This window comes from Arachis ipaensis, chromosome B10 (assembly GCF_059453495.1).
Source record: "Arachis ipaensis isolate K30076 ecotype BB chromosome B10, ASM5945349v1, whole genome shotgun sequence".
NCBI classification, from domain to species: Eukaryota; Viridiplantae; Streptophyta; class Magnoliopsida; order Fabales; family Fabaceae; genus Arachis; species Arachis ipaensis.
Window position 1 is genome coordinate 12,482,554 of NC_142435.1, and position 18,978 is coordinate 12,501,531.

At 36.1% G+C, this 18,978-nt stretch overlaps 2 protein-coding genes across 2 annotated transcripts; one reads left to right on the forward strand and one right to left on the reverse strand.

The window, feature by feature from the left end:
- The first annotated feature begins 11,339 nt into the window (after positions 1-11,339).
- On the forward strand, positions 11,340-13,115 carry LOC148579173 (uncharacterized). The gene is made up of 3 exons (XM_088489073.1): positions 11,340-11,515; positions 11,608-12,274; positions 12,834-13,115. Exons 1-3 carry the CDS (start codon positions 11,340-11,342, stop codon positions 13,113-13,115), a joined length of 1,125 nt encoding a protein of 374 aa, XP_088345199.1.
- Positions 13,116-15,795: 2,680 nt separating this feature from the next.
- LOC107621869 (pentatricopeptide repeat-containing protein At4g14850-like) lies at positions 15,796-18,147 on the reverse strand. Its single transcript, XM_016323852.3, has 2 exons — positions 16,444-18,147; positions 15,796-16,322 (listed from the first exon to the last, which is right to left on the reverse strand). The coding sequence occupies exons 1-2, from the start codon at positions 18,033-18,035 to the stop codon at positions 15,857-15,859; spliced, it is 2,058 nt and encodes a 685-aa protein (XP_016179338.1). The 5' UTR covers positions 18,036-18,147; the 3' UTR covers positions 15,796-15,856.
- Positions 18,148-18,978: the final 831 nt, after the last annotated feature.

Below are 18,978 nucleotides of genomic sequence, written 5' to 3' on the forward strand. Positions count from 1 at the left end.
GAATTGCACAAGATTCAAAATATCATACATATTGGCTAAAAGATAATTAATTCTTTATTAAACTCAACAATTTAGATGCAAATTCACTAGGAAAAGATATGAAAGATGCTCACGCATCAGTAGGCTGTTATCTGAGGTATTCTGAGTTGTTGGGAGAGCTTCAATCCTGCTAGCAGAGCTTCGTATTCCGCTTGGTTGTTACTTGCATTAAAGTGGAATTATAGTGATTGCTCGGCTATCACTTTCTCTCCCTCCTTTAGCAGTACCCCAGCTCCGCTTCCTTCTCTGTTTGATGCTCGATCCACATGTATACTCCAATCGGCTGCTGTGTGTTGTGTATCATTAGTCATTTCCGATACGAAGTTGTCAAGTACTTGTGACTTCAGAGTCTTTCTCGACTCGTATTGAATGTCGAACTCGGATAGTTCAATTGACCACTTTATTAATCGTCCGGTGAGCTCGGGTCTGGTTAATATCTGCCTTAGTGGTTGGTTTGTTCGTACTATGATTGTGTGGCTTTGAGAGTAATGGCGCAACCTTCTTGCCGTGGTGACTAGTGCCAGCGTTAGCTGTTCTATCTTTGGATACCTTGTTTCTGTTGGTTGTAACACCTTACTAATGAAGTATACTGGGTTTTGCTTTTTTCCTGTTTCCATCACTAGGACCGAGCTTATGGCATGGTTAGATACTGATAAATATAAATACAACGACTTACCTGCCTCTGGCCTCTGGAGTATTGGAGGTGATGTTAAGAGCTGTTTGAGTTCCCTAAAGAAATTTTCACATTCATCCATCCATGTGAATTTCTTGCCCTTAGAGACTGTCTGGAAGAAATGATAAGATCGGTTTGTCACTACGGGTAGGAAACGTGATAGGGCGGCTATTCTCCCTGCTAATTGTTAGACTTCTTTTACTGTCTTTGGGCTTGTCATGGTCAGCACTGCATTGCATTTCTCTGAGTTAGCTTCTATACCTCGTGAGGTTAGTATGAAGCCAAGAAATTTTCCTCCTTGGACTCCAAAAGCACATTTGTCCGCATTGAGCCTCATGTTATATGCTCGGAGTTGGTTGAAAACTTCTACCAAATCATCACAGTGTGACCCTTGCGCAGGCGTTTTTGCTACCATATCATCTACATAGACTTCCATATTCCAGCCTATCTGTTGTTGGAATACTTTGTCCATTAATCTTTAATATGTCGCACCTGCATTCTTTAAGCCAAAAGGCATTACCTTATAACAAAAGTTTCCATGTTCTGTTATAAAAGCTGTTTTGCTTTGGTCTTCTGGGTGCATCAAAATCTGGTTATAACCAGAGTATGCATCCATAAAACTCAAGACTTTGAAACCAGAAGCGTTATCAACTAACTTATCAATGCAAGGTAATGGATATGCATCTTTAGGGCAAGCTTTGTTTAGATTTGTAAAATTGACGCACATGCGCCATTTACCTGAACTTTTCCTTACCATTACCACGTTTGATAGCCATGTGGTGAAGCGGATTTCTCTGATGAAACCTACGTTGAGGAGCTTCTTGGTCTCTTCAAGTGCTGCTTGTTTTTTCTCTTCTCCGAGGTTTCTTTTCTTCTGTGCCACTGGTCGGACTGTTTTGTCGATTGCTAATTTGTGGCAGATGACTTCTGGGCTTATCCCCGGCATGTCGTCTGGTGTCCATGCGAATAGGTCGGCGTTCTGGCACAGTATGTGTATAAGTCTTGCTCGTTCTTCCCCTTCCAGTGCTTCTCTGATGTATGTGTATTGCTTTTCATCTGCTGTTAGTGTTAATTGGTGAAGGTTGTCCATTGGCTGAGGTCTTCTCTCGGGTCGAGATCAGCTAACATCGTGGCTTTGACCGAGCTATGTATGGCTTGGACCTGGGTCATAGCTATCTCCTTCGTATGGGCTTGCTTTAGACAGGCATTGTAGCACTGCCGAGCTTCTTGGTGATCGGCGTACACTGTAGCTATCTTGTTTTCCTGCACTGAAAAATTGACACACAGGTGTAATGTGGATACTACCACTTTGAATATATTCAAGGCAGGTCTCCCAATTATAATATTATAAGAGCTATAACAGACTACTATTAGGTACTGAATATCAATGGACTTCGACATAGGGATCTCTCCCATTGTGGTCCTCAGCCATATATATCCCATGATGGGGACCCTTTCTCCGGAGAACCCAATTAGCTCTCCCGAGGAAGGCTGTATTAATTTTTCTGATAACTTCATCTTTTTAAAGGTAGAATAAAACAAAAATATCAGCACTACTACCTGGGTCCAGTAGTGTTTTTCTTACAAACAGCTCTCCAACCTGTATGGAGATCACTACTGGGTCGTCGAGGTTAGGGCTTGTCGATCTGAAGTCTGATTGATTGAAGGATATTGTAACATCTGGGTCCTCTTCCTTCTTTGGCTGCAGTGTTCCCTCGATTGCCAGCATCGCCCTATAGCTTCATTTTCTGGCCGAGCTTGTTTCACCTCCGCCTACGTATCCTCCTGATATGTGGCTAATGATGCCTCTTGGTGGATCAGGAGTTGTTTGTTCTTTTTTGTTTTTATCTGTCACTGCTTGTTTGTGCTCGTTCCTGTCCGAGTTTGTCCCTCTGGCTTTCCGGCCTTCGATATATTTGTCTAAGAGCCTTGGCGTGCCAGTCTTTTGAGCAGGTCTTTTGCAACGATGCAGTCGTCCGTGGTATGGCTGAACTTCTGGTGGAAGGCGCAATGTTTGATTCTATCTACGAACCTTTGGTCTTGGTAGTTCCCTGCTCGAGCTGGCGGCTTCACAATTTTGGCATTCAGAATCTCTTTAATGATGTTTTCTCTCTTGGTATTGAATCTGGTATACGTGTTGTATTTTAGTGTGAGCTTGAAGGGCCTCTTTGTATCCTTGTTGCCTGGTGATCTGAAAGCTTTCTCCTCATCTCTCCGTTGTGGTTGTCTGTCCGTCTTTTGGGCCTCGCGGAGTTCTTCGGTCTCCATTTGACCTGCAGCCCTTTCTCGGAACTCCTCCAGTGTTTTTGGTTTTGTTAGCGCAATGGTTTCCCGGAATTTTTCTGGTCGGAGGCCGGCCTTGAGGGCATGCAGATGGACAACCGGATCCAAGTCTTGGATCTCCATAGTAGCCTCGAAAAATCTGGTCATGTAGTTCTTTAAACTCTCGTGTTGGCCTTGCTTGATTGTGCCTAGGTAGTCTGATCCATGGACATAAATTCTCGATGCAGCAAAATAGTCAATAAAGGATCTCGCCAGTTCCTCAAAGGAGGAAATCGAACCTGCAGACAGTTTAGAAAACCACAGTAACGGGCTCATTGTTAGCGCCGTTAAAAAATATCATGGATTGAAACTTTTTGACATGAGCTCGGGGGTCACCGAACCCCTTGTATGGTTCCAGCGCTGTAGGTAGTACAAAGTTCTTCGGCATCTGGAACTTAGTGATCTCGTCAGAAAAGGGGTTCTCGAGGGTGAGCTTCTCCTTTGGTGGAGTGATGTTCAAGGGATCTGTATTGCCCTGCGCCGAGCTTTTAGAGCTTTCTCCTTTGTTCTTTCCATTGTTTTGTGGGGACAGTTCAGCTATCTTCCGCACCTCCGCCTGGAGTTCGGCGATCTGAGCTAGGAGCTCTGCCTGTGTGGGTTGGGGGTTCCCATTGTCAGCCATGTCCGAGGATCGGAAATCCTGCAAAATAAGGTAAGACACTAAATAAAATGGGTGGTGAGGTCAGATATATTCCGGGCCCCATGGTGGGCGCCAAGTGTTTCGTCCTGGCACTGGGGTGGTCGAGCTTTAGCGACTCCGAGCAGGCGGCTGTCGAAGAGGAAGAGCTATACGTCGGCCTGGATCGAACACCGCGGTGGGAATACCTGTAAAAGATACTCCGACGCTCAAGTTAATAATGATCTTTTAGTGAATCAGTTAAGTAAAGAATAGAGAACTGGGAATGGAACCTGATCTTTAGCAGAGAATATTAGTTCGGCTTTATAGGAGTTGTTTTACCCGTTTACTGTGGATAAGTCCTAGTTTGTAGGTTGGTTATCATATTCTGTTTTAGTGATTAGGTTTGTTGAGCACGTTTCTTATTTTCAAATGAGTGAGGCCGAGCTTATCTGCTCACGTGCCGAGCTTTCCAGGCGGCCGAGGATAGAGGTGACGTATCAATAATTATTCTGGTGGTTGAAATCTTTCTTTATTTTGATTTTCTAGCAAAGTATTTGCATCCTTCGATTTATTATATTAGTTTTTACCTTCTATTCAATGGTTGATAAAAGTGTAATCTTTAGCTATTTTTTTTTCAACTTAATTTATCATTCGTAATGTGATATCTGAAAACATGTGTTATTTTTTAATAGGTTTTTAAATTTTGTTAAGGTTTGAATTATGCATTTATAAAATATTTATATGGTAAGAGTTAAGTGTGACTATCTAGATTTATGGTTTAAGATTTATGGTTTAGAATTAAGTGCTTATTGATTTAGAATTTAGAATATAGAATTTATGATTTAGAATTTAAAGTTTAAGAATTTAGGTTTTAGAGTCTAAAGTTAGTGAATATGTATTAACAGTTTATGATTTAGGATTTACGATTTATGATTTTGGGATTAGGTTTTAAGATTTGGGATTTAGTTTAGGTTTAAAAGTTTTAAAATTAGGATTTAGAGTTTAAGATTTAATGTTTAAAATTTTTTGGTTTAGAATTTAAGACTTAGTAATTTGTGATTTTAATGTTTATGGTTTGAGAGTTAGTATTGACAGTTTATGATTTAGAATTTTGAGATTAAGATTTAGGATTTAAAATATAATATTTATAATTTATAATTTAAGATTTATGACTTATTGATTTAGTGTATAATATTTAGAGTTTAAGATTTATAATTAGAGTTATAATTAGTGTAAAACATTCATAAAAATTTAATATTTTTGTGCTACGGTGAATAATACTTATCCCCTTTTCATGTAAAACATATTTTATTTGACGACTTTTTTCTCAACATAAAACAAAGTTCAAGATGATAACTTACTAGCATATGTCACTTTTTAGAATTTATGATTTTTTTTTAGTTTACTTTAATTTCTAATCCTCTTCAATTACTACATTATGATTAGAGTTTAATTTAATTTAAAATATTCATATGAAAGATTTAACATTTTCGTGCATCGCACGGGATTACATTAGTCGTTATTGAATTGTAGCATATGGTTGTGATTGAATATCAATTATTTGATACGGTTCGGTTGTGCATGCTTTTCTATATCTTTATAATTTTCTAAGATTAATTCTTATATATTAAAAAATAGAAAAGTCTAGAGGGCCGGTAATTTTGTTAAATTTTGGCCAACATGTAATCAGCAAAAAAAAATGAGTCATTGAATGAAATCTCACATCAATTTCACACCATTAAAACTATCATTGATGGCTACAAATTACAAAAGTTGCTGGCCTCCTAGCATTCCTCTTAAAAAATATATACTAATTAATAAGATATATGGACTGAATGTCTCATAACAGATTGATCAGAGAGCCTCCTTGGCGTATCACAGCGGGTTAGTCGTGGTCTTTGGAGTTGGTGAGATATATATCTGCAATGACACTCAAACTCAAATCAGAGAGACTTAAAGAGACAACAGATTAATCTAGGATTAGAGTGAGATGATTATATTGGGAAGAGTTAGATGCTCTCTTTATATAGGTGTGTGTTTTGCTTCCGATTTCGAGTCGGGGTAAAGCAAGGCTCATTTAGGCCTAGTTAGACTGTTGTCTTCTTGATCCCTTAGTCTGGTTCGGAACAATATATATATTAGTTAATTTTTTAAAATAATAGATAATCATTGAGTAGTAATTAAAATTAGACACGAAAATAGATATTTTTTAGGAGTGTACATGGTCCGATTCGATCCGCAAATCGGATCCGGACCCGAAGTATTTTGGAACATGTTGGCCCGAGTTCGAAGTGGTCCGGGTCTGACCCAGAAAAAAAAAAAAAACAAAACTTGGAAGAGTAACTCAATCGGGACTGAGCCATAGTTCGAGTCATCCAGCCCCAACTCGATGAGATTCATACTTCTCCTGTTCTCCAAAATTTAAGGCATGCATACGCAGCACAAAAGGCACACAACCCTCTTCTCTCAGCACGCGACGCAGCTACGCACCGTCAGACCTCAGTTCCTTCACGGGTCACACACAGCACTGCCACTCTTTCCCCCTCAGCCCTCTTCTGTCTCTCACCAACCACCGTCACGGCGCACCACTCACCAACCTCAGAATCACCTTGACCCACGCTGAAGCTCCTCTGTTTGCCTGCATCTCTCACCTCACGGCCACGGTGCTGCACTACTTCTCACCTCTTGGTGACGATGACCCTCAGCAACGACGATATCATTAGTGGCTGCAAATTGCGACAGCGCTTCTCTGCTCTATTTTCCCGGCACTACTGTCCCTAGTCGTCTTCTTTTTCTCTGCCACCATCAGTCATCCACTAGAAGCCACCACCTCTGCTCTACTGCCCCTGGCCGTCCTCTTTTTTGTCGCTGGTCATCTTTTTCTTCACTTTTCTGACCTCTGTTCTCAAGTTCAAGTAAATAATTAATGTTTTGATTAGGGGTTTTGATTATTGTTCTGAAAAAATTAATTAGTGATGGTATTTTAGTGTTTTGATTCTTGTTCTGATTATTAGTAAACTAAATATTTGCTCTGATTATTACCTTTTTTTTATTTGTTCTTAATTTAGTTGATGTGTTTATTGTTCTTCCTATTTTGTTCTAATTATTGCTAAACTTCTGTTGTGTTGTTGATTATTGTTAAATTTGTTTTTGATTTTGTTTGTTTAGAAAACAAACAATGGGAGGAGGAGACAATTGAATTCCTCCACAAATCATCGAGAAGAACAAAGCAATGGAAATTGAAGCTTAAAATGTTGCTGCTCCTGCCATTGATGCCAGCATAATTCCTACTGCACCACAAGTTAATGAAGAAAACAAGGATACAAGCAATGAGGATCCAAAAGTTATTCGTAAGGAAACAAAATCGTATCTTTGGCAATATTTTACTGAACTTTCGTTGACTGAGACAAAGGGATAGCACCTGGCTAAATATAATCATTGCTGGAAAAAATATAGTTGTCACCCTACTAAACATGTGTCTATTTATCTATCTCTTGACTCGAAATGGGAGCAGGTTTGAAAAAGGATCTTAGAGTGTCTAGGGTGGGGCCAGGAGGGTCTCTTAACGCCTTCTTTTTTCTTCTCATCGGAATTTTTTCACAAAAATTTGCAGAAGAAGATTATGTAAACACTTACTCAAAATCTCACTTATCAGATTCCATTATGTCTTGCACAAATTCTCTAAATAAACACTTGAAGAGTGCTCATAAATGGATATTTACTAAAGTGGAGAAGAAGGCGACACTTCATGGCTATATGCCCAAAATTGATGAAGAAGGAAAAGTATACAAAGTCTCTAAGGGTTATAACTTGGAAGATTGTAAGAAGTCTGTAGCTGAGTTTATTGTACTTGAAGAAACGCCGTTTAAAGTTGTTGATAGAATTGGGTTTCGCAAAATATTAAATCATTTGAGCCAAGATTTACGGTACCATCTAGGGTGACGGTCTCAAGAGATTGTTTTCAACTTTATTTAGATGAGAAGAAAAATCTAAAAGAATGGTTGACAAAGTCATGTTCTCAGATTTACTTAACAACAGATTGATAGACATCAAATTAAAATTATAGTTATATGAGCTTGATTGCACATTTTATTGATGAAGAATGAAAGTTACAAAAGAGAATTATAAATTTCTGCCAGATTGAGAACGACAAGGGTGATACAGTAGGAAGAGAAATTGAGAAGTGTTTGAGAGAGTAGAAAATTGAAAAAGTTCTCACAATCACAATAGATAATGGAAGTTCGAATGATGGGGCTATAACTTACCTTCAAAGAAAAGTAGGTGCAAGAGGTGGGTTGGTGTGTGGAGAAAAATATATGCATGTGAGATGTTATACTCATTCTTAATTTAATAGTGAATGAAGGAATTAAAGAGCAACAAACTTAAATTGAAAGCATTAGAAATGCTGTCAAGTATGTTAGGTCCTCTCCCCAAAAGACTAAAAAATTTAACGAACTGTATTGAAACTAAGTTGATTAAATCTAAACGCCTTGTGTGCTTGGATATTCCAACTAAGTGGAATTCCACCTATCCAATGTTGGAACATGTCGAGAAATTTGAAAAAACTTTCGACAGACTTTATGATTAAGAACCTGATTTTCTTAGATAGTTTAGAGAGGATAGTGGCGAAAAAAAAGTTAGTCCACCTACACCTCTTGATTGGCAACTTGATAGATTATTCATTGAATTTTTGATAATCTTCTATGAGATAACTGAGTTTTTCATCTTTCTTGCATGTTACATAAAAAAGAATTATTTTCATGAAATTGTATCTATTGTTTTTCAACTAACATTTTGGAGTCAAAATCATTCTGAATTGTTAGGAACTATGAAGAATAAATATGATTAATATTGGAGACCGGTTGATAAATTTAACCCATTGCTACTTGTTACCGTTGTATTGGATCCTCGGTACAAACTAGATTATCTCTATTGGTGTTTGGAAGATGTTTACGACAAGAAAGTGTCTACTATCATGATTGATTTTCTTAAACTTACATTGGATACCTTGTATAAGTTTTATGCAAAAGAGGTTGCAGATGACAAAGGAAGGGAGGATGGGTAAAATTCATCTAGAGATGTTTTGGATGACAATATTAAAGTCTCAATCGGTGCCAAGGACATATCTAAAAATAGAGTGAAATGTGAAAAAAAAAAAAACAAAAAAACAGAAGGCTAATGCAGATAACAAGTTAAATGTGGAGAGATATTTGGCCAAGAATACTGTGGAAGATGAGAATTTTGATATATTGGCTTAGTGGAAAGAGAATGCTTCAAAATACAAAATTCTCTCTCATAACCGGTGACGTCTTAGGTATTCCTTGCTTCTGAATCATGTGGGAAAAAAAACAAAAAAGATAGAAGGTTAATGAGAAGACACTACATCCAACTCAAAACCTTAAAGTGCCAAGTTAATGAGTCTCTTATTTTATAAACTCCTCACTCTTCCTTGTTTTCCTCAATGTGAGACTAATTCTTACATTTCTCACACTTACAACTTAACAAATGGTTGAAGCTTTGACATGCACTCAAAGTTGGTTGTGCTCTTTTAAACAAAGAGTTGGAGATCAAGAGTTTGATCAATTTGATAGCAGTCAAAAGATTGTTAAAAGTACATTTATGATATCTTTATAATTTGTGACTTATTTATTTTAAATAATAATATTTTATATAAAAAATGAGTAATTTTATATGTTTTGTAGGTTTTACTAATGCATCCATATCAAAAAGGAGCAAGTTGACAATATTAATAGCAATTGATGAATGATGGCTATTCTTCTATGAAATCTAAGTATTGTAAACATTAATATTTTGTGTTATTTGTCAATATAAGACTATAAGTTAATGTTCTATGTTTAGGAAGTATAAGACTTTAGACTAATGTATAATATTTTGTGTTATTTATATGTAGCTTAAATATTTGGTGTTATTAGACAATATTAGTATTGATTGTGGTTATGCTTTAGTTTTAGAGAATGCTTGGTTCTTGTTATATTTTTCTAAGTGAATTTCACCATGTGAAATTATTGTTAAAGATTTGGAGATTCTCACATGCTAGCCTATGAAAAGGTATCGAGGTAATATGTTTTGTGTTGAATTTGTATTTTCTAACTAATATTGTGTAATATTAATTATAAATTGATCTTTTTATTTTTAATAAAAGATGTGAAACTAGGAAAGAGATACAAAGATTCATGGAATTATGATTCATGAAGAGATTTAAGTTCAACGTTGGTTATCAACTTCTTCGTAATAACTAATAAGTAAGTTTATTTTCTGAAGGTATTCACGCATGCCACAAAAGTCTCTTGGGTAGAATATTTGCTGACCGCCCTTTCTCTATTGGTACTATAGAGAATGCCCTCTATGCCATATGGAGCAAACCTGAAGATTTTAGAGTTATTGAAAAGGCCATCAACCAGTTTCAATTCTTCTTCGATCTAGAAACTGATGTTATTCAGATAGAATGAGGCGCTCCTTGGCTATTTAAAAACTACGTTCTGCATGTCCGTAGATGGAACCAATCTGGCGAACCTAACTGCAATGTGATCTCTACCTTCCCCGTATGGTCTCAATTTTGGGGTTTGACTGAGCAATTTAAAACGCTGGGGGTAGGCCAAAAACTTGGAGGGAGTATAAGTGCAATCAGTGAAGTTGATCTTTTTGAAATTAAAGGTAGAGAGGCGCGCATCCTGAAGGCTAGAGTGGAAATTAATGGAGAAAAAAAGATTAAGTACTGCTTGAAATTATCTGAAACTGAGCAAAAACTAATGGAGATAGAAATCAGATATGAAAGAATTGGTGTTTTCTATACCTACTGTGCCCATTTGAGACATGATTCAAAAACCTGCCAAATTTTTATTAAGGATACAACTCAGAACAGACTCAAGGAAGATAGAATTGGAGAATGGGTAAGGGCAGACCAGGTAGGCAGACGATTGGAAAGGAAAGGAGAAGCTGGTAATGCAAACAAATCCAGTGCAGATAAGACACAACCACAGTCGAGGAAGAAGCCTCCGCCGTCATGGCTACTCGATAGCTTCTCTAGTCTAAGCATGCAAGGGAACCAGAAAAAATTGAAGAAAAAACGAAATTCAAGCCTGAGAAAGGAAACAATGGGGATTCATACGAAATGGAGAGTACCACGGCTGATATATCTCTCCCTAAAACATTAATTGTTATATCCTCTCCAATGAACATTTCAAATCAAGTCGGTGCCACCAATACAAAAGTAAAACAAGGAGGAAGGAGCCATAATTTGAAAATTTTGGCACGTGAGTCTTTCGCAAAAAGTAAGCGGAGGAATGAAGGTAAGGAGAATGTTGAAAATATGAAAAAAATCTGTCTTGAGGAGTACTCTAATGATGCTGTGATAGTGGAGGGTGCCAGCCTTCAAATGGCACCCATGGAGCCATGAAGCTACTAGTTTAGAATTTTCGGGGTTTGGAGAGACCCTTGACAATCCACAATTTAAAAAGGATTTGTAAATCCCACTCTCCCGAGGTTGTTTTTCTCTGTGAAACTAAAAACTAACCTCGACAAGCGGAAGCAAAGCTTAAATCTTGCGGTTTCAAAGATTGGTTCATTGCGGATCCATCGGGAGTTGCCGGTGGCCTTGCTTTGGCATGGAAGGAGAGATACAATATTCAGATTATTAGTTATGATAACTTTTACATTGTGGCCTCGATGGTGGAAGTGGACACTAATGTTTCTTGGGGTATTATTGGAGTTCATTTGACCTCTCATGATCAAGGTAGGCAGGTACAGTATGAGGCTCTTCAACCTATTATTCAAGCATTTCAAGAACGGAGAGAACTAAACGGCGATTCAAATTTCAAGAACGGTGGTGTTCTAATGATGAGGTAAGATAGGTTTTGAATGAGATATGGAGGGAGAGAATAGAAGGCAGCCCCATGTTTATTTTATTTCAAAAATTGAAGAAGTTTTGACACAGTCTTGTCTTATGGCAACAGTCTAATAGAACGAACTCTAAAGAGAAAATTGATTCTCTTCAATCTCAATTAGAGGAGCTTCGGACAGCAGGAGTCCATGGAGGTAATATCATCTCAGATTTAGAAAGTAAACTAGAAAATGCTCTCCATAATGAAGAATTATATTGGAAGGAAAAGTCTAGGGTCAGATGGCTTCAGGAAGGAGATCAAAATACTAGTTACTTTCACCAGAAATTTTGTAACCACACTCGTCGGAATAAAATCTGGCACTTGACCGGAAACCATGGCGAATTACTTTCTTCAAATGCTGATATAGCGGCAGTGGTTGAATCTTATTTTAGAGATATTTTTTCCTCCTCTTGTCACAATGATCCAAACCCACTATTCACTGACTTCGAGCCTAAGGTTACAGCTTCCATAAACCAAAGGCTTAGACGTCCGGTTACTATAAAGGAAGTCAAACGGGCTACTTTTAGTGTTCACCCTCAGAGTTCTCCAGGAGATGATAGGATAATAGCTAAATTCTTTCAACGTTACTGGGACATCGTCAGTGGTGATGTGTTTTGGGCAGTTAACAGATTCTTTACAGGAGGTCACATATTGAAAAGTTTCAATCACACACAAATTTGTCTGATCCCAAAAGTTCCAGATGCTAAAAATATGTCCCAAGTGAGACCAATTAGCCTTTCTTCTATAGTTTATAAATTATTTCTAAAGTCATAGTTCACAGACTTCAAGAAATGATGCATAAACTTATCAGCCCTTCTCAGAGTACTTTTATTAAAGGCCGACTGATCTCTGATAATATCTTAATTGCCCATGAATGTATGCATTACCTCAAGAACAAAAAACAAGGTCTGGAACATGAGATGGCCCTCAAATTGGATATGAGTAAGGCTTACGATAGAGTAGAGTGAAACTTTTTGTGGTTTATGTTGGAGAAAATAGGATTTGATCCCCTTTGGACTATTTGGATTTGTGAACTAGTGATGACTATTTCTTATTCTGTGATTGTGGAAGGACAACCCTATGGTTTTTCAAATCACAAAGAGGTCTCCGCCAAGGAGATCCTCTTTCTCCCTATCTTTTCTTCTTTTGTGCAGAAGGTCTCTCTTTCTTACTACACAAAGCAGAACAAAACAGCAGTCTCATTAAGGGCATTCAGATTAACAGGCGTCCTAAGGTCAATCATCTTCTATTTGCAGACAACTCTATTCTTTTTTGTAAGGCTAATTCAACTGTTTGTGAAAATATCCTTGATTTATTAACTACGTACGAGTGCTTCAGCGGTCAGAAAGTTAATCTTGGCAAGTCTGCAGTTTTTTTCAGTCATAACACTCCTCTTGACTCTCGCGCTCGTCTGGCTGCCTCCTTAAACATTTCACGCATAGGAGCTCAAGATAAATATCTTGGGCTACCATCTGTTGTTAATATATCAAAGAGAGCCACTTTTAACATGGTTAAGGAGAAGGTACGGAAAAGAATTCAAGGTTGGAAGCGTAATTTATAGTCTGCTGGGAAAAGATTAGTTTTATTAAAGGCAATTGGGGAGGCCATCCCGATTTACACTCTCTCCTGCTTTAGATTGCCAGACAGTCTAATCTCTGATATTCACTTCTTACTGACTCAGTTCTAGTGGGGCTAAAAAGGAAATGAAACACGACTGGCCTGGATCAGCTGGGACACTATGACCCGCCCAAGAAAGGAAGGAGGTCTTGGTTTTAAAGACCTTAAGGCTTAAAACCTTGCTCTATTATGCAAACAGTATTGGAGAATAGCAACACATTCTAATTCTCTATTGGCCAGAATTTACAGAGAGAAATATTTCAGAAACAGAAATATTCTAGATGCAGAACCTGGAATACTCCCTTCTTGGGGATGGAGAAGTGTTTTGTAAGGTAGAAATGTGGTGGAGAATGGACTTACCTAGAGAATAGGTAACGGTGTAAACATTCGTATGTTTGATGACCTATGGCTGCCTCCCCCATATCCATTCATTGTGCCAATATATGTTCAACACTCGGCCATTGTTGCTCATAGAGTAAAAAACTTGATTATTGAAGAAAGAATTTGGAATCAGCCGTTAATTACAGAGATCTTTCCAAGTGATATCTCAACTAGAATTCTATATTTGAAAATTGAAGGTGGAGATGACACACTCCAATGGGAACTGAACAAACAAAAGAAGTATGATACAATATTAGGCTATAGAGTGGCGTACCTATTCTTACACCCCTTGCTTGAACTCTGTCCAACCCATATGCAGCAAAAAGCCCCCTGGATCAACCTTTGGAAGATGAAGCTCCCTCACAAAATCAAATTGTTTATTTGGAAGTGCCTCCATGGTCGGTTCCCGGTTCTAGCCCAAATTCACTGGAGATTTCCTGTAACACCGGCACTATGTCCCCGTTGCCAAGAAGAGGACGAAACAATCCCTCACTGTTTTATTCAATGTCCAGCTATAAGAGATGCTTGGTCCAATAGTTCTCTGAGTTTATGCCTCCCCACCCATCCAATTACTGAATTTTTATCTTGGTAGAATACCACGTCGGAGCATATTCTTTCAATGGATGGTGACAATTGGAACCAACAACTGCTTGCTATTATATGTTGGAACTGTTGGAAAGCTAAGAATCTCTGTCTTTGAAGGAACCAACACTGTCCCAACTTCTATTCTCGATGCTTCTAGTAAACTCCTTCGAGAGATTTAACGCCTCCATGTAGCTTCTCATTAAGTTAGTTCACAAGTCCTATTCTCTAAAAAGAAGTCTACTTTCACTTCTTACAATTTTTTTCTTTTTTTCACTGTTAGATTTCTTTCTAAACGTGATTTATTTAAAAAATCTCTATTATTCATTGTTTTTTTGTCCTGACATAGATTCGGTATTTTATTTACCGAATTTAATGAAATATATTTTTATCTTAAAAAAAAAACTACAGATTTATAAGTTTAACCCTCCTGTTAAACCCATTTCGCAACGATTTAGCATGAAAAACCCCAACTAAAAATCCGAAGTTCTCATTTAAAAAAGATGTCATCTCATGTCCAAAATAAACAAAAAAGAAAGAAGATGTCATCTTCTCTATAATTATAGGAAGCACCTACATTTAGGCTTATTATTTTTCCTTCAAATCAAATGACTCCCAATTAATTATCAGCTTCATTTATTTTTGAAAAATATTATTTATGCGGAGATATAATAATTGGTATATTAACTATTAGGTATTATTTTATAATTAAAATTATTTGCTAGTTATGTGATTAGTTTAAACTATTATTATGTACTTATTATTCAATTTATGCTTTTTTTTTATTGTAGTGTAATTTTTTATTATTAATATATTCTCATTGATCCTTATATATTAAAAAAAAAGAACACTTACCCTTAAACCTGAGAAGTATAATTTTGTTAATTTAAGAGCATGAGCATCTATAATCAGTTAATTTTTTTAGTTTAGCAGAATGCATAGGCAATATAAAAGTTTTTATATAATTATTTTATTATATTTATTCTTTTATATAATTATTCACATCGTGAAAGTAAAAAGTAAAACTTTTTACATAATAATATATAATTGAATGCATTTGTAAAATTTTTTCCTATTGATAATTTATCAAAATTAAAATTTATTTTTATAATATTTATAATTTATAAAATAAAAAAATATTGTAAATATCTCTTTTTTTTCTTGAGTACATGTAGATATTTCTAATATATATGTATATTATACATGCTTTTATTTTACTTTATCTAAAATTTTATATTTCTAATCCTTTAATGACTTTGAATAAAATTGTTTTCTAAATAATTTATATAGGTGAAAAACCCTCCATACAGAGATAATAAATTACCATTTGGCATTTAAAAATTTTAATTTTTTAATAGAATAAATCCTAAAATGTTACCATGACAAAATAATTTTCCAAAAATGTACTCCATCTAACAAAATAAACCAACTATCAATGTCTCCGTCAATTAAAAAATGAACTTGTATAAAAATAAGGTAAATAATCACATAACTATACATAGATAATTAGAAATAAGAGTTATTAAAAACGTTACATAATTATTTAATCAAAATTATATGAATTTATATTTTATTTTAATATTATATATTTATGCAAGGTTAAACTGATCAAAATTTTTTTTTCACTTTTATAATTAGCACTCCTCTATGCTTATGTTTCATTTTTTCCCTTATTTTCTATATTTTCAATTAGTATATTCTATTGACACAGGATGAAAACTATCACCAATAGTCTTTACAAGAGCACCAACCATCTTTAAACCGATGGAAACGATTATTGTCTCGTACAATAATTTCTCTACCAACAATTCCTGAGACGAACTTAATGGCACTATGGCAATCTCCACAAATCCTAAGATTTTTTGTAATCCGTATGGGAACACCAAGAGGCAGGGCTATGAGGCCAAAAGCAAGAGCAATCTTTTCACTGTGATACCAAACTTCTGAAGCCTTTTCTTCTTCTTCCAAGTCAAAGAGCGATAAATTGGTGTCAGGAACATATCCAGCTTTTTTCATTTCTCCTTTCAACTTATCTAGCATTGCCTGAATTTCATGGTTCTTTTCATGAAAATTATCCTTTGCTTGAAAAACATGAATTTTGTTCTTGACAGCAATCCAACTATAGCCAACATTTTTTTTAATACCTATCTCTTTCATTTCCTTCCTGATAAGAGTAGCATCTTCCCATCTGCATTATGCAATTGTAATGTTAAATCAATTGGAAGTGAAATTATTAATTTTCCACTAAAACTTCTTTAATATAGTGATCAAAGGAAGGAAGGCTAGCCAAAATGGTTTTAAACAATTACCTGCCAGCAGATGCAAGCATGTTAGATAGTATTACATGGTTGCCAGAATCATCAGGATCAAGCTCAAATAATTTCTCTGCTGCAATTTTTCCTAACTTTGTTTTCCCATGCATCCTACAAGCCCCAAGTAGAGCCCCCCATACTGAAATAGTGGGATGAATTGGCATTCTTTTTATAAGTTCATATGCGCGCTCAACAAAACCAGATCTCCCTAAAAGGTCCACAACACACGCATAATGCTCAGAGCCTGGTTCAATTCCATAGTTTACTCTCATGGACTCAAATATCTGCATCCCTCTCTCCACTGCCCCAGCTCTACTACAAGCTGATAATATAGAAACTAGTGTCACATAACTTGGTGTTATACCACAGTTACCCAATGTCATCTCCTCAAATAGATGCAAAGCCATGTCTACGTCACCTTGCTGCGCATATCCACCCATCAGTGCATTCCAAGTTACCAAGTTCCTCATAGGCATTTCACCAAAGACTTGCTCTGCATTCTCAATGCTTCCACATTTTCCATACATGTCAACAAGTGTACTCCCAACAAATATATTCTCCTCGACGCATGCTTTGACAGACAGTGCATGTACTGTCCTGCCAAATTCAAGCCCTCCAAGCTCAGCACAAGCACTAATCACACTTGATATCATGAAATCCGTTGGTTCAACACCTTCTTCCCTAGCTCGCATGAAGACCATGCAAGCCCTCTCTTCCTCATGGTTTTTCACAAGAGCAGCAAGCATAGAACACCAAGAAACAACATTTTTCCGCCCAATCCTGCTAAAAACCATCTCAGCAGACATGATATCCCCACACTTTCCATAGAAATCAACAAGCCCATTCGAAACAGAAACATCCTCCCTGTATCCACCACGAATTACAAAAGCATGCAACTGACGCCCGAGCTCCAAACTTGACATATCAGAACATGCATTAAGAAATGCACAAAATGTGATCGAATTCGGCTCTCCATTCAGGCAAAGTAACTCTTTAAATGCACCTATCGCGTCCAAGAGCTTTCCATCAAGCACTGCATTGGAAATATAAGCATTCCATGTGGCCAAATTTCTGCCAGGCATTTCATCGAACATCTTGCTAGCATCAATTAAGAGGCCAGTTTTACTGTACATATCGAAGGCACTGCACCCAACAAAGACATCATAAATCATGCCACCCTTTAACGCAAGGGCGTGAACCTGTTTCCCGGTAACAGGCATTTGTAGCGAAGACAAAGCCTTAAAGACGCACGGGAAAGTGAAGTCGTTGGGGCTAATGCACTCACGGCGCATGTTAGAGAAGTGGTGGAGGGCAGAGACAAAACGGGCATTGTGAACGCAGCCGGAAATGAGGGAGGTCCAAGTGACGACGGTGCGAGTGTTGGTGAGAGAGAGAACGTGTTGGGCAGACGTAAGATGGTCGAGTTTGGAGTACATGTTGACTAGATGGTTGCAAAGGAAGGAAGGGAGAGGGGTGTGATGTGTCTTGAGAATTTGTGCATGGACAGCACGACCAAACAGAGAGCAGTGGCTTGCAACAGCCGACTCCAACAAGCTGCCAAGGAAGTTCGAATGTTGCACCACCACCATGTTAATGTATTATGCAACTTATCAAACTAAGATTCTTTTCTGTTCATTGTCTTTGTTGTTTTTTATCATTCTATGTACCACTACCATTTTTTCTACTTTTTTTTTTCAGAGTGATACTGATGCAACGTATAAGAAGTCAAAATAAATTATAGGTGAACGTTGGTAAAGTATTAACTAAAAAATAAATTGTTATATATATATATATATTATTTTTGTAATTAAATTACATATTAGTTTATTTATTTAGATAAAAAAAATTAAAGTTAATTCTTCTATTAATTGAAATATCATAAATGTTTTGAATACATATATTGATATATTTATGATATAATGGATTAAAAGTTTTTTTACATAATCTTTTATATTATAAAAGATAATTTATTTTTTTATTTATTATTAATTATTTTATAATAAAATAAAATAAATATGAAAAAGAGATAAATATATATATATATATATATTATTTTTTAAATTATAAAACAATATAATTTTATACTAAAAATTTTCATTATTGTTATATATGTTCTAATTTTTTTTAATTTTGTCTTCTATGTTCCGGTATTTTTTATTGTCAATAATGAGTTATTTTTTCATTTTTTTAAATTATAATTTTTTGTTATGTATTTAGATGTTGTTGACACCATTACTTAATTTTATTAAACTTATTATATATATATATATGATTTTTTACCTATCGAAATTTTAAAAACAAGTTGACATGTTTAAATTCATGAGTATTCAATTGTACTCTATTGTATTTTTTCTTGACTATTTCTTATTTTTTTATTTTTCTTTTGTGCTTCATTAATTAATTAAGAAAGATATATCGATTTTAAATTTATTAATGTTACGATAAATCTTGTATATATCAATAACTATAATTTACTTTATGCGAATTCATATGTATGGATGTTGCATTATATGAGAAAAGTGAAAAACTCTC